Source organism: Bubalus kerabau, chromosome 11, assembly GCF_029407905.1.
Source record: "Bubalus kerabau isolate K-KA32 ecotype Philippines breed swamp buffalo chromosome 11, PCC_UOA_SB_1v2, whole genome shotgun sequence".
Classification (NCBI taxonomy): domain Eukaryota; kingdom Metazoa; phylum Chordata; class Mammalia; order Artiodactyla; family Bovidae; genus Bubalus; species Bubalus kerabau.
Window position 1 is genome coordinate 27756550 of NC_073634.1, and position 12981 is coordinate 27769530.

At 43.2% G+C, this 12981-nt stretch overlaps 1 protein-coding gene across 3 annotated transcripts; it reads right to left on the bottom strand.

The window, feature by feature from the left end:
- Nucleotides 1-446: 446 nt before the first annotated feature.
- LOC129622971 (cytochrome c oxidase subunit 7A-related protein, mitochondrial) lies at nucleotides 447-12669 on the bottom strand. Of its 3 annotated transcripts, none has more exons than XM_055539924.1 (3): nucleotides 12296-12669; nucleotides 2497-2628; nucleotides 447-1254 (listed from the first exon to the last, which is right to left on the bottom strand). In XM_055539924.1, the coding sequence occupies exons 1-3, from the start codon at nucleotides 12365-12367 to the stop codon at nucleotides 1114-1116; spliced, it is 345 nt and encodes a 114-aa protein (XP_055395899.1). In that variant the 5' UTR covers nucleotides 12368-12669; the 3' UTR covers nucleotides 447-1113. The 3 variants fall into 3 exon arrangements, with proteins under 3 accessions (XP_055395899.1, XP_055395898.1, XP_055395897.1); XM_055539923.1 differs by lacking the exon at nucleotides 12296-12669 and adding an exon at nucleotides 7631-7690; XM_055539922.1 differs by lacking the exon at nucleotides 12296-12669 and adding an exon at nucleotides 3579-3743.
- Nucleotides 12670-12981: the final 312 nt, after the last annotated feature.

The following is a 12981-nucleotide window of genomic DNA, read 5'->3' on the forward strand; positions in this document are numbered from 1 at the left end:
AAGCCGCATTTTATCTTCGGTAAGAGGTCACTGTTCTTTGCTATGGCAAAAGACAGACCATGACTTTATAATAATAAAATTCCACCTTTTCCAGCATTAATAGAGAGCATGTGAAGTCTACCCATTGTGACAGCACAGGAAATTACTGTCTAAATGGACTGTGTGTTACACGCACATTTCAGAAGAGTCAGGCAGCTTCTTATAAGGAACCATATGGTAATCATCAATGTGCCATTTGCCTCCTGTTACTTGACTTTGAGGAACCATTTTGTAAAGATTATCTGGTGTCTAATTAAAAAGAAAGAAATTAGACTCGGGTATAAGATGCCTCTGATGTTTTTCTGAAAGTACTTTGAAAATTTATTTAGAAGGACTTCAAACTTGAGATTTTTTCATTCATGTATTTATTCCACAATTAAAATAAATCACAATTCAAAGGCATAACATTTTTAAGGTAAAGGAGAATCTGTGTCACAGCCGTATTAATAAAACAGACATTGGTCTAAAGTGCAACACTAAACAGGTGTTCTCTGTTCCCATGGTGGAATAAATACATAACAACTACACATAAAATTTCACTGAAGATCTGAGATGACGCAAATAACCCTTTGAAACAAACTGCCCAACAAACGGAGGCAGGCTGCAAATAATTTCTATTAACATTGAACTGCAAGACAGAAAAATCCCCAAGGTGGCTAACATTTTGATGTGCCTGGCCTGAGCTTCTGTCTTCCTTCCTCAGTCACATCCTAATCCAGAAAGGCTGCCCCTCCCCTGTTCAATAGCCACCATAAGTCCCCAAAGACCTCAGCACAGATGGCCGCTAATGAGCCTGTGTGCGACCTCCATTCAGAAGCTCCAGGGAAATTAGGAGCCCAAGTGCAGAGAGCAACATCATTTCTTTAAACAATAGTTTTAACTGCTGAATGAGCTCTGGCAGGCCATGTGCATTTTCATAACAAACCAAAATATTGTCTTAATATCTTTCTGCTTTTCTTTAAGAATGTTAAGTGGGATATTCAAGTAAAAAACAAAAAAAAATTACAGAAATAATGAAAAATGAAAATTCAAAGGATTTATGCTGACAAGCAAACCAGTCCTCTGCAGCCTAACTCATTTGTTTCTGGGCTGTGATGCCATGTAGAGGGCGATCAGGCAGTAGATGGTCCCTCCCACTGTCAGCGCCATGGTGGTCCGGTAAAGCATTTGGTCAGGCAGGCCTCGTTTCAGGTGGATGGGCACACCGTCAGATTTCTAGAGAGAGAGAATTATCAAGGACATAGCTGATAAGAAAAAGATTTTCACAATTTAGGCTCGTATAGAACAAAGGCCTCTAGTTTATAATTAACCCACCAACCCGCTGCAGTGGGAAAAGCCCAGATCTACTAGAATGTGAACTAAAACGCTTGGTATATTTTCTTACAAATGCAGCTGAAGTCTGTAAGACAAAAATCATTCTCCAAAATGCAGTCTCAGAAATATGCATGCAACAAATTCCAAATTTCTAAGGAATTTATCACATATTGCTAAATTACAAAAGGAGCACTGGTGACTTTTTTTTTAAGGCAAAGGTAATCAGCAGCTAATTAAAGACTTGTAAGCATAAGAAATGTTTTACATTTAATCTGACTTCTGATCATTAGTGGATGCAGTCTGAGCACACCAGGTCAATTAATTGGTTCAAGGCCATTTTGTATTCAACTGCCTTCCTCCTGTAAAACTGCTAAACCCCTATTTAATAACAAAACTCCATAAAATATTTAACCCATTGTTTTGCACAGTCTCAAAAATCCCTCCCCACCCCAACTCAAGACCCCAAATGCCCAAGTCTTCTCAGATAAAAAAAGAGTAAACTGATCAAAAGTTCTCAAGCCGGTCCTAAATCTGGACATATTTTTGAGGAAGAGGAAGCTCCCTTCCAGCGACAGCAACAGCTACTGCCACTGCCACAATGCCTGAAATACAGCCGAGTCACTGACCTCTCAACTATCTGTATGTAGATTAACATTAATAATATTTTAAAATCCAATCCGAGCTTCTCTCTGCTAATCAGCAAACCCAAGAGAGACTTCTCCACTTCTACCAACAGTCCGGTGGATTTTAGTATCAAGCACGCAAAAAACAATTAAAGGAAAACATTGCCTAAAGTCACTGCATGTGTCAGAAAGCCAAAGACACACTGGGTAAATCACGATGCTATTATACCTTGTATATGCTATTGCTTCCTCCACCCACTGGATGATCAACAGCTACATATGCAATTTAAAAATCTGTACGCCCTTAAATAGAGGAGGAAATGACTCATCCTCCCTTCTTTTATCAGTTTCTTTCTACACGAAGTTCTACCAGTTAATGGCTCAAACTAAAATACAGAGGATTTTATTCAAGGAAAAACAGGCGAGTGAGTAGCAAATTAGACTAACACTCAGTTTCAAAGGGTGTTTTAAACCTATTCATTTCACAGCCTCCACTGTTCTTAAGAGTGTCTTCTCTGACCTGGAAAAACTTCTGCAGCTCTGGAACTGTGTTTTTCCCAGCATAGTCATATGCAATGGAACTGGAACTCAGTTTAGTTGGTGTGGCAAATATGATAGGCGGTGCTTCTGTGGAAACAACAGGTCTTAATCCCTGTAGGAAAAAAGGAAATCGGTCAAGTTTAAAGTGTATCTGGGCCTGTGAACAAACCTTTCCAGGAACAGGCTGTCTGGAGCAGGGCAGGCAGTGATTCCACCACACTGAGAGCAGGAAAAGTATCTCCATCTCCACATCATATAGCACTTGAAGTTCTTAAACTTTGAACACAACACCCTGGCCCGCTTTCCCAGAGCAAATACAGTCAAGAACTCTCTTGTCTGTGAAGGTGGAGGAGGGGGATGGTAAGGAAGCAAACCACAGCAAAGACCCAATCTGGGGATCCAGATACACCCATCGTGTCCGTCTTCTCATCCAACCAGTAAAACAGTTACAATCTGTATGAACTTTGAGTTAAATTTCAAAGGAAACCTCACTGTTCCTTTTCTCCTCTGAGAGAGTAGGTGTACCAATATCTTGATCCTTGAAGTGGACTTCAGAAACTTTGCAGACACACGGTAAAGAAATACTCAATTTGGAAGAGCTTGTAATGGGAAGAGAGCCATCTTTCAGGACCAGGAAACAAAACAATTAGAGTTAACTGAACTTTCTGGCATTAATAAATCCATAAGTTATAAAACATATCTCAGGGCTTCCCTGGTGATCCAGCGGTTAAGAAACTGCCTTTCAATGCAAGGGACACGGGTTCGATCCCTGGCCTGGGAAGATTCCACACGCCATGGAGCAACTAAGCTGGCGCACAACCGCTGAGCCTGCCCTCTAGGGTCCCGGAGCCACAACTACTGAAGCCCGTGTGCCTAGAGCCTGCGCTCCGCGAGGGAAGCCATCACAGTAAACCCACACACTGCAACGAAGAGTAGCCCCACTTGCCACACCAGAGAAAGCCCACGCAGCAAGGAAGACCCAGCGTAGCCAAAAGTAAATAAATAAATCTTTAAATACACACACACACACATATAGACAGAGAGAGAAATAAAAAAGGAAACCTGAGTGTCCTCATGTGTGACATGTGGATGACAAATGCAGAGTGGACTGCGTGAAGTAGTATGCGCCCAAGCTGGTGTCTGGTACACAGCAGCAGTCAATAAACGTAAGCTGAATGAGACGTGAGGAGACAACCGCTCCCCCGGCCACATGAATGGATAAAGGGAGAACACACAGTCTTGCTGATAAAAAGAACCTGGGAGGGGGAGACAAATGAAGCACTGGTGCATGCTGCAATACGGATAAACCTCAAAAACATACACTGAGGAGAAGCAATCAGTCCCAAAAGATCACAAAGCTTATGATCCCATTCATATCAAAGTCCTGAATAGGGATATTTACAGAAAGTAAGTTAGTGGTTACTGAGGGATGGGAGGGAAGGTGCTAAGGAAGGCGAGTGATGGCTGATAACAGCTTTCTTTCTGGGGTGATAAAAGTGCTCTGAAATTAACATGGTAATGATTGCATGTTCTCTGTGAATACACTAAAACCATTCAATTGTACACTTTAAAATGAATGAATGTATGATATGTGGATTATATCTCAAGAAAACTGTTTTTGTAAAAAGGAACCTAAGGGTAACTCTGGGTTTCTACCTGATGGAATAAACCTACAGTGGCAGATAAATGATTCTCCAAAATAACCTGCAGATGATATTAAGGAACTTAAGGGTCACATTAAGGAACTCCTTTTTCTAACCCTTTCTTATTAAATTCTAACTTAGAAAAATAAAATCTTAAAGTTAGAAAGCAAAGTTCAAGTTCAGCCCTTCCATTTTACAGATGAAAAAGGAAACCTTTTGCTCAAATTAACAGAGTTGTCAGACTTTTCTTAACCTCTTCAAAAAAAAAAAAAATTCTAACTTTATCTATAATTAACAAGAGACTTAAAGATCACAGTGCTACTTTCACCAGGCAAGCACTGGGATCAACAGAGCAACAGAAAGGTATTAAAGTAAACTTGGCTTCTATTTCTTCTGACAGGATCCCATAAATGGGAATGAATCATGGCCTTTTTTCTGTCCTGTTTTCACTCATTTAACTTATTTTACTGAGGACTTACTCTATAATGAAAATACATAATGAATAAGACACAATCTCTGCCATTACGGATATTAATGTTACGGAATAATAACAGCTAATATCTACTAAGCTCCTGTTATGTGCCCAGCATCATGTTAAGAATTTCATATGCATAATTCCATTTAATCCCGATGGCAATCTCAGTACGGTGTTACCTTTCCCTTTTTACAGAGGAGAAAACTGGATCAGAAAGGGTAACTTGACTGAGAACACATAACAAAAACACAGATCTAGGGCTTCCCTGGTGACTCAGTGGTAAAGAATCTGCCTGCCAGTGCAGGAGACATGGGTTTGACCCCTGATCTGGGAAGATCCCTCCTGCCTCGGAGCAACTAGCCCGAGCCACAGCTACTGAAGCCTGTGCTCCAGACCCAGGAGCCACGGCCACTGAAGCCCACACTCCCTAGAGCCTGTGCTCCACAAGAGAAGCCACCACGATGAGAAGCCGGCACAGCGCAACCAGAGAGCAGCCTACTCACCGCAACTAGAGAAGAGCCCGAGCAACAGTGAAGAGCCAGCCCAGCCAAAATACATAAATTAAAAAAAAAAAAAAGACCCAAGTGTGGCCCTGGCATTCAAGTACTACCTGCCTGTGCTACCTCCCGCCAACTACTGCTCAAAAACAACGCTTAAAGAGAAAGTTTGCTTGCTGTTAGTCTACATCTGGACTATAACACACTCAGAGACTCAGGAGCCACAGATAGGAACAGGGGTTCCAACTACTGAGATAACAAGGCCATATAAAAGATCTCTCTTTAAGCTAGAGATTAGACATTCCCTTACCATTCTGTGAACTCTTTGTATTTTCTCCTAATGATCACTTCCCCTCGAACTGCACAAATTTAAAAACACTTCATACCAAGCAACTTCCAAAATGGCTTGAAATTAAATTCATGTTTTGACAGGACTAATGTGAGAGCACTTTTAGATAGGATTACACCTAATTTCTTGGTGTCTGCTCACCAGTAAAGTGATCCAAAACTACAGCAAAGTTTTTGAACAAGATCATCTGAAAAGAGGAATATCAACCACCTAAACAGTTTTAAATAATTCTGTATTTCCATTTATAACATTGTAAAAGTTTAGAATATCAAATATTTAAATAACCTATAATCCCATTATCTTATCCGATCAATTACTGTGAACTGTATATTCTCCTCCAATCTGTTTTTCATAAGCATATTTTAATCTTTATAGTCACAGTGCAAAACCCCACATTCTGCTTTTCTCACTTGTAATAAGCATCTTTTCAGGTTCTTATACAATCTTTACAACTAAATTTACTCTTCACATCAACCCCATAAATTAAGTATTATCAGCCCAAATAACAGATGATTAAAACAAAGCTCAGAAATGCTGTAGTTAGATGAGGTTCAAATCCACATGTTTATTAAATCATACTATCAATAATAAGCTGTCTTGGCCCCAAAGGTAAAATGAATGGATAAGGTGTTAAGTACTTCAACCTGCTGCTAAGTCGCTTCAGTCGTGTCCGACTCTGTGCGACCCCGTAGACAGCAGTCCACCAGGCTCCACCGTCCCTGGGATTCTCCAGGCAAGAACACTGGAGTGGGTTGCCATTTCCTTCTCCAATGCATGAAAGTGAAAAAATAAAGTGAAGTCCCCCCACCATCATTAAACCTCCCAACAATTGAAGAGCAGTCATGTTTCCAGTGTTTCAAGGCAGCTAGGTAAGACTAGCACTAGGGTTCTCAAGAGCAGACCAGGAAGCTGTATTTACAGGAAGGGATCTACAGCAAATCCCTTCACCTATGCAAGGAGATCCAACCAGTCCTTTCTAAAGGAGATCAGCCCTGGGTGTTCTTTGGAAGGACTGATGCTAAAGCTGAAACTCCAGTACTTTGGCCACCTCATGCGAAGAGTTGACTCATTGGAAAAGACTCTGATGCTGGGAGGGATTGGGGGCAGGAGGAGAAGGGGACCAAAGAGGATGAGATGGCTGGATGGCATCACCAACTGGATGGACATGAGTTTGAGTGAACTCCGGGAACTGGTGATGGACAGGGAGGCCTGGAATGCTGTGATTCATGGGGTCGCAAAGTCAGACACGACTGAGCAACTGAACTGAACTGAACTGAATGTCTCTTCCAGACCTATGGCTGCCCCAGCCTATAATTATGAGCCTCAAATATGTCCCTCCACATCTCAATAAATGACAATGCCATCCTTCCAGGTACTTGGGCCAAAAACCTTGCAATTGTTCTTCATACCATTCACTCACGTGTTTGAAAATACTTTTGGTTCTGCACTCAAATTATATTTAGAATCTGACCACTTCTCACCTATCTTCACCAATCCACATCCTGGTCCAAACTCCTACATTTTTACAACAGCCTCCTAAGTGCTCACCCTGCCTCCATTCCATCCTTCCTGCCTTGCAGTCTACTCTTTAGGCAGCAACCAGTAATTGTGTTAAAACAGAGGTTGTCACTACTTAACTCAAACCCTCCCAAAGGCCTCCAATCCCCCTGAGCAAAGATCAAGGTACTTGAAAGGACACTCAGAACCCCACGAGATGCACCCCTCACCAGCCCCCACTTTACACCATCCTCGTTCTCCTCCCCAGAATTCTAGAAAAGCCCTTTACGCCTCCCAAGCCTGGCATGTTCCCTCTGCCTAGAACGCTCTCTGGAGGTGTTTACATGGCATGCACCCTCACCTCATGTCACCTCAGTGAGACCTCCCCTTACCACCACCACCGTTTTTAAACACTGCATGTCCCGCTCCATACATTGCTAACCATCTCTCCCCTTCCCTGCCTTATTTTTCTCCATGGCACCATGACCATCTAACACACTCTCTCCCTCCCTACCGCAATGGAAGCCCCACGAGGGCAGAATTTAGGCATATTCTGTTCACTTTTCTTACTTCCCAAGACTTAGAAAAGCAACTGGCACAGAGCACATTTAGTAAATATTTGCTGAATGTACTAATAAACTAAGGAAGCCTACAGTTTCAATGCTGTGTAGACTTGCAGGTTTCAGAACCAAAGTCATGAAAATTAGCACTTGATGGTAGAGCCTCCCACACATCCCAGAGCAACAAGCAAAGATAAGCGGACTGGAGACCAAGTAGAAATCACAGGTTTTGCTCAGTATAGAATCTCTTAGCTATTTACACAATCACTACCTATAAAACTGATGAAGAGCCATTCACCTGTTACCACGTTTCGTAGCTGAGTTCTTCCTAGTCTATTTTAGCTGCTCCAAATTTTTACTTTTAAAAACTCAAAACTGACTGGCCCAAAGTTTTCCCTTTATAACTTTTAGGTTTGAGGAGGAGGACTGGCCCAAAGTTTTCCCTTTCTTTTATCTTTTAGGTTTGAGGAGGAGGAAGAGGGTGGAGAAATAAGAGAAGTATTCCAAAAATGTTTTAATTTTTAAATGATAGAAACTTAGGAGTGCTTTCATTCTGATTTAGGACCACAAAGAAGTTTCAATCCGCAGTGATCGAGTCCTTCATTTCTAATTGCCAGCTAGGTATCACCACCAATATTTCCTGGATACTCCACACTCAGAGTGTTCAAAATTCACCCAGCTGTTTCTCACAGAAACATCCCTGTTTCTGCGGAAAGCACCGCCATTCTTCCATTACCCAGTCATCCTGAAGTCCTCCTTCCTCATTTCCAAAATCTCCTTCAGCAGGTGCTAAGTACGCACCCTCCAGACCTCTGATTCTCCCTCTACTCTTACTGAGAAGACCCCGAACTCTTCTGTGAGTACAAGGCATCCCTGGCACTGGTCTCTCCCAGTCAGAGTATCTTTTCAAACACAGTTTTGATCATGATACACACTCCGTCATCATCAACCTGTCATGAAACTAAAGGAAAGACGCATATGCCCTTGTTTCAACCTCTGGACAAGATTCAACCACAACTTTCTGCATCCAGTTGCTTTGTAAATTCCTATTCCTGTCTCACAAAAGTCCTTCCATCATGTTCTACCTCCATCCAGCACAGCCAAAGTGACCTACCCAATGATTCCCTTGCAGCCCCACTCTTCCCCTTCATTCTCGCAATTCCCTTAACCTAGAATATCCTACCATCTTAACGAGAAGAACTGCGGGATCATATGGTAAAACTAAGCTTCACTGCTTTAGAAAATGCCAAACTGTGTTCCAAAGAGGCTGTCCGATTGTACATTCCCACCACAATGCAGCAGAGTCCAGTTTCTTCCATTCTCACATTCTGCTGTCTTTTTTTTTTTCCTTTTAAAGCAGGTTTGAAGAGGTATCTCCTTGCGGTTTTGATTTTTATGTCCCTAATGACTTATGATGTTGAAAGCATATCTTTCCAAATGCTTACTGGCCTCTATTTTTGACACAGGACACAGAAAAGTAGGGAAAATGCTTTTCACTCAACCACTGGAAAATACCCTCCCAATCACTGTCATCCGGTTGACTTATAAATCTACCTGTACTTTTGTTAGAGAACTAGCTTTTCCATTAATAGGTTACTCAATGCATATTGGAATATTCACTTTACATAATACTGAAAATTACAAACATCAACATTTTACATTTACAAAATTTTACACCTTAAGTGTTTCCAAGAAAGGAAAAATTGAAGTACTCCTAATAACCAAAGTCAGAATACTTGGTTTTGGGATATCAGTAACAATCACTCTGAAGTCTACAATTCATATAAAGCCTAGACAATATTGTTTCTTTCAAGATAACTTAAATCCTTAAGTAACTAAGAAGTTCAAATTCTCAAGAGAAACACCAATTTAAGTAATGCTAGAACTCTGAAGTCCTTATCTGTACCAAATGCATCTTGGGGTAATGTCTGCTCAAAGTGCTAATTTAAGTTCAGGATTGTCAGTTTTAGTTTAAAATTTCACTTTGTCTTACTACGTAAGAGAGTCCCGTGGACCGCAAGGAAATCAAACCTGTCAATCCTAAAGGACACCAACCCTGAGTGTTCACTGGAAGGACTGGTGGTGAAGCTGAAGCTCCAATACTCTGGCCACCTGATGCAAAGAACTGACTCATTGGAAAAGACCCTGATGCTAGGAAAGACTGAGGGCAGGAGAAGAGGGCGAGAGGATGAGATTGTTGGATGGCATAACTCAATGGACATGAGTTTAAGCACACTCTGAGAGATAGTAAAGGACAGAGAAGCCTGGTGTGCTGCAGTTCATGAGGTCGCAGAGAGTCAGACACGACTTAGCAATTAAAAAACAAAAAAAAAATCTAAATTATGCTAAAACTCTATTAAAAGAAATTCTACAACCAATGGAAAAGATCAACTGATACATTCATACAATGAAATGCTGCACTGCAATAAAAGGAATACATGTAACATGAATGAACCTCAAAAATACTGATAAATTAGAGGCTTATACAAAACAGCACTGTGTGGTTCCATTTATATGAAATTCAAAAACAGGCAAAACTATCTCTATCTAGTGATATAAAAAAGAACAGGAAGATGGACAGGAACTGATAGGGCAAGAATAAAAAGGAACTTCCTAGGAGTGATGTAATGTTATATAAGTTTTGTAAGTGTGGGTTACACAGTGTGTTTGTCAAAACTCAAATTGCAACATTTTAAGATCCATGTGCTGAAAAATACACATCTCTATAGTAGAAGAGTATTTGCTTTACAGCAGAAGCCAATATGAATACAAATGGTTATTTCTTATACTCTGCAAAGCCAGTCACTGTTGTCAATTCCTTCTAATCCTCAATTGTTTTTTTGATAAACTTTCCTCCTCCACTCTCCTTTCTCTTGAGAGTCCCTTGGACTGCAAGGAGATCCAACCAGTTCATTCTAAAGGAGATCAGTCCTGTATGTTCTCTGGAAGGACTGATGCTAAAGCTGAAACTCCAGTACTTTGGCCACCTCATGCAAAGAGTTGACTCATTGGAAAAGACTCTGATGCTGGGAGGGTTTGGGAGCAGGAGGAGAAGGGGACGACAGAGAATGAGATGGCTGGATGGCATCACCGACTCGATGGACGTGAGTTTGAATGAACTCCAGAAGTTGGTGATGGACAGGGATGCCTGGCGTGCTCCCTGCGATTCATGGAGTCGCATTGAGTCGGCCACGACTGAGCGACTGAACTGAAGTGAACTCTCCTTTCATGTTTCTGCAATCTGATCAAAACTCCATCGTTCTTTCCTAATGTGGTCCCTGGGTGATCTTCTCCCACCACAGCTTCTACTACCACCTATGGGCTGAAGACACCTAGATCTATTAAACTTCATATTCATAAACCCAGCTGCAAACAGACAAGATATATTACCATGAGCTCAATCTGGACCCTTACTCCCCAACCCCACACCCCAAAAAAACTTGCTCTTTTTCTTGCCTTCCTTATCCTGTGGTTTAGTCGCTAATTGGTGTCCGACTCTTGCACTGCATGGACTGCAGGCCGCCTGGCTCCTGTCTATGGAATTTTCCAGGCAAGAATACTGGAGCAGGTTGCCATTTCGTTCTCCAGGGGATCTTCCTGACCCAGGGATCCAACCGGGGCCTCCTATATTGCAGACAGATTCTTTAGGTCTGAGCCACCAGCGAAGCCCCATTAACAGCATATCTATTCTTAGACTGAAATCATTCTTAAACATCTCCCCCTTGAGCATGTTGCAGTGTTTCACAGAATGAGGAGGAGGTAACAATGGAGCATTCTTTACATCCCACCTGGGGCCCTTACTATTCTATCCAGTTCTCCAACTGCATATCTCATCACCCCTTTCCTACCTACTCTGAGGATGAGGAATGAAAATGATGGTATCTCAGACCTAGTTTCTAGAGAACAGCTTATCCAGTAACAGCCACCTGCCAACGATTGCTGGTCACCTGACACACACCTCATTTAATCTGTTTTACAGCTGCTCTAGAGAAAACTGAGCTCACAATGAATTAACTTGGTCAAGGTCATAAAATGAAAGCAGCTAAACCAAGATCTGAGCCTAAATTAAGAATCCGGGACTCTAAAAGCCCTTCACCTCAACACTCTAAGCTGGAGACTGATCCTTCAATTCGCTCAGGCATAATCTGAACGAACTCGCCATACTTTTCAAACCATTCAAAAGCAACCGTCAACCACTTTACAGATGGGAAAATGTCTGCTCTTTGCACGTTAACTACGAAGACTCACCCAAACATTTGAATTAATTCATTAAGTCTCCTAATTCTGATCACGCAGCCCCTCCTGTCCTTATGGCTTCCGTTGTTGCCGTCACCCCAGCTCCCAAATCTGGTGAATGGATGAAACTGTGTTTTAGGCTGCAGCAGTAGAGTGACAATGGCGCATGAGGCGCCTGAAAGGCTGGTTCTCCTCTAAACCGCAGGGCCAAACTTCGGACTCTGTCGGGTCCCATTCTGGCCCCACGAGCCACCCCCACGACCTATAAGCAACGACCTCGGGAGTCACCTTGACTCCTAGAGTGCCAGGCACAACTTCCACACCAGACACCAGCTAGCCAGGGGAGCAGCTACAGAATTAGGAGCTCCAGGGCTGCAGCAAGTGGGTGAGAAGAGATGAGCGGCCAAGAAAACAGAAGCGCGGGCAGAAGCTTCGCCTGGCTCGGGTGCCGAGACTGCCAGGCGCACCATGAGACCCGGGGCGCTACTTCCCCTGTCCGAACCCGCGCCGCACTACCCTTACCTGAGGGCTATAAGCGTCGGAAGCCCATGCTCCGGCCAACTTCTGCGTGAAGCCACTGAACTTATAATACATGACTCCCCGCGTGGACTTCCCGCAGCCACTGCCCGCGCGACTGCCCCAGTGAAGGACCCCGCCTTCCCCGGTGTGGGCCGAAGTCTCAGCCTAAGGACCCTGCGTCAAAAGGCGGGCTGCCCGGGAACCGCCTAACTTAAACATGTCCTCTCAAGCCACGTAAGGGAACAAAAAGCCGGGTTCTCAGGGCCAAAAAGGCAAAACCCAGCTCTACGGCGGAAAGCCGCTGTTGCACGGTGTGCAGAAACTACGAGCGTCCTTCTTTCCCTCACGTTTAAACAGAGTCTGGCAGTGCCAGGACGCCCTAAGAATTGCGCAAGCGCCCCGCAGATCTAGCCGGAGGCTGAGGGACTTGTCAGGGTTGAGGGGACGGGCTCGGGGCGGGGAGTGGGCGGGGCCTAGGGCGGCAGGGGCGGGGCAAGAAGAGTACCCTCCTTCCCTCCCCGAGAGCCCGTGCTTCCGGGCAGCCTCCGGGTAGTTTTTTGAAAGCTCCACCTTTACCAATCTTAACTCCTCCCCTACCTAGGTCACCTCATGAAGCGTCCAGCTCTCACTCGGTTGGCCCAGGAGTATTCACCCGTAGCTAGGCTTCTCTGACAATCTAGGAGCAGTGT

What these genes read in the sequence shown, in the direction of transcription:
- LOC129622971 (XM_055539922.1), bottom strand. Translation starts at nt 3,728, where the DNA reads ATGTGGCCGGGGGAGCGGTTGTCTCCTCACGTCTCATTCAGCTTACGT. An exon ending in TCACACATGAGGACACTCAG is followed by an intron (nt 2,629 to 3,578) that starts GTTTCCTTTTTT and finishes TTTTTCCTACAG; the next exon opens with GGATTAAGACCTGTTGTTTC. An exon ending in AGCTGCAGAAGTTTTTCCAG is followed by an intron (nt 1,255 to 2,496) that starts GTCAGAGAAGAC and finishes CTCTCTCTCTAG; the next exon opens with AAATCTGACGGTGTGCCCAT.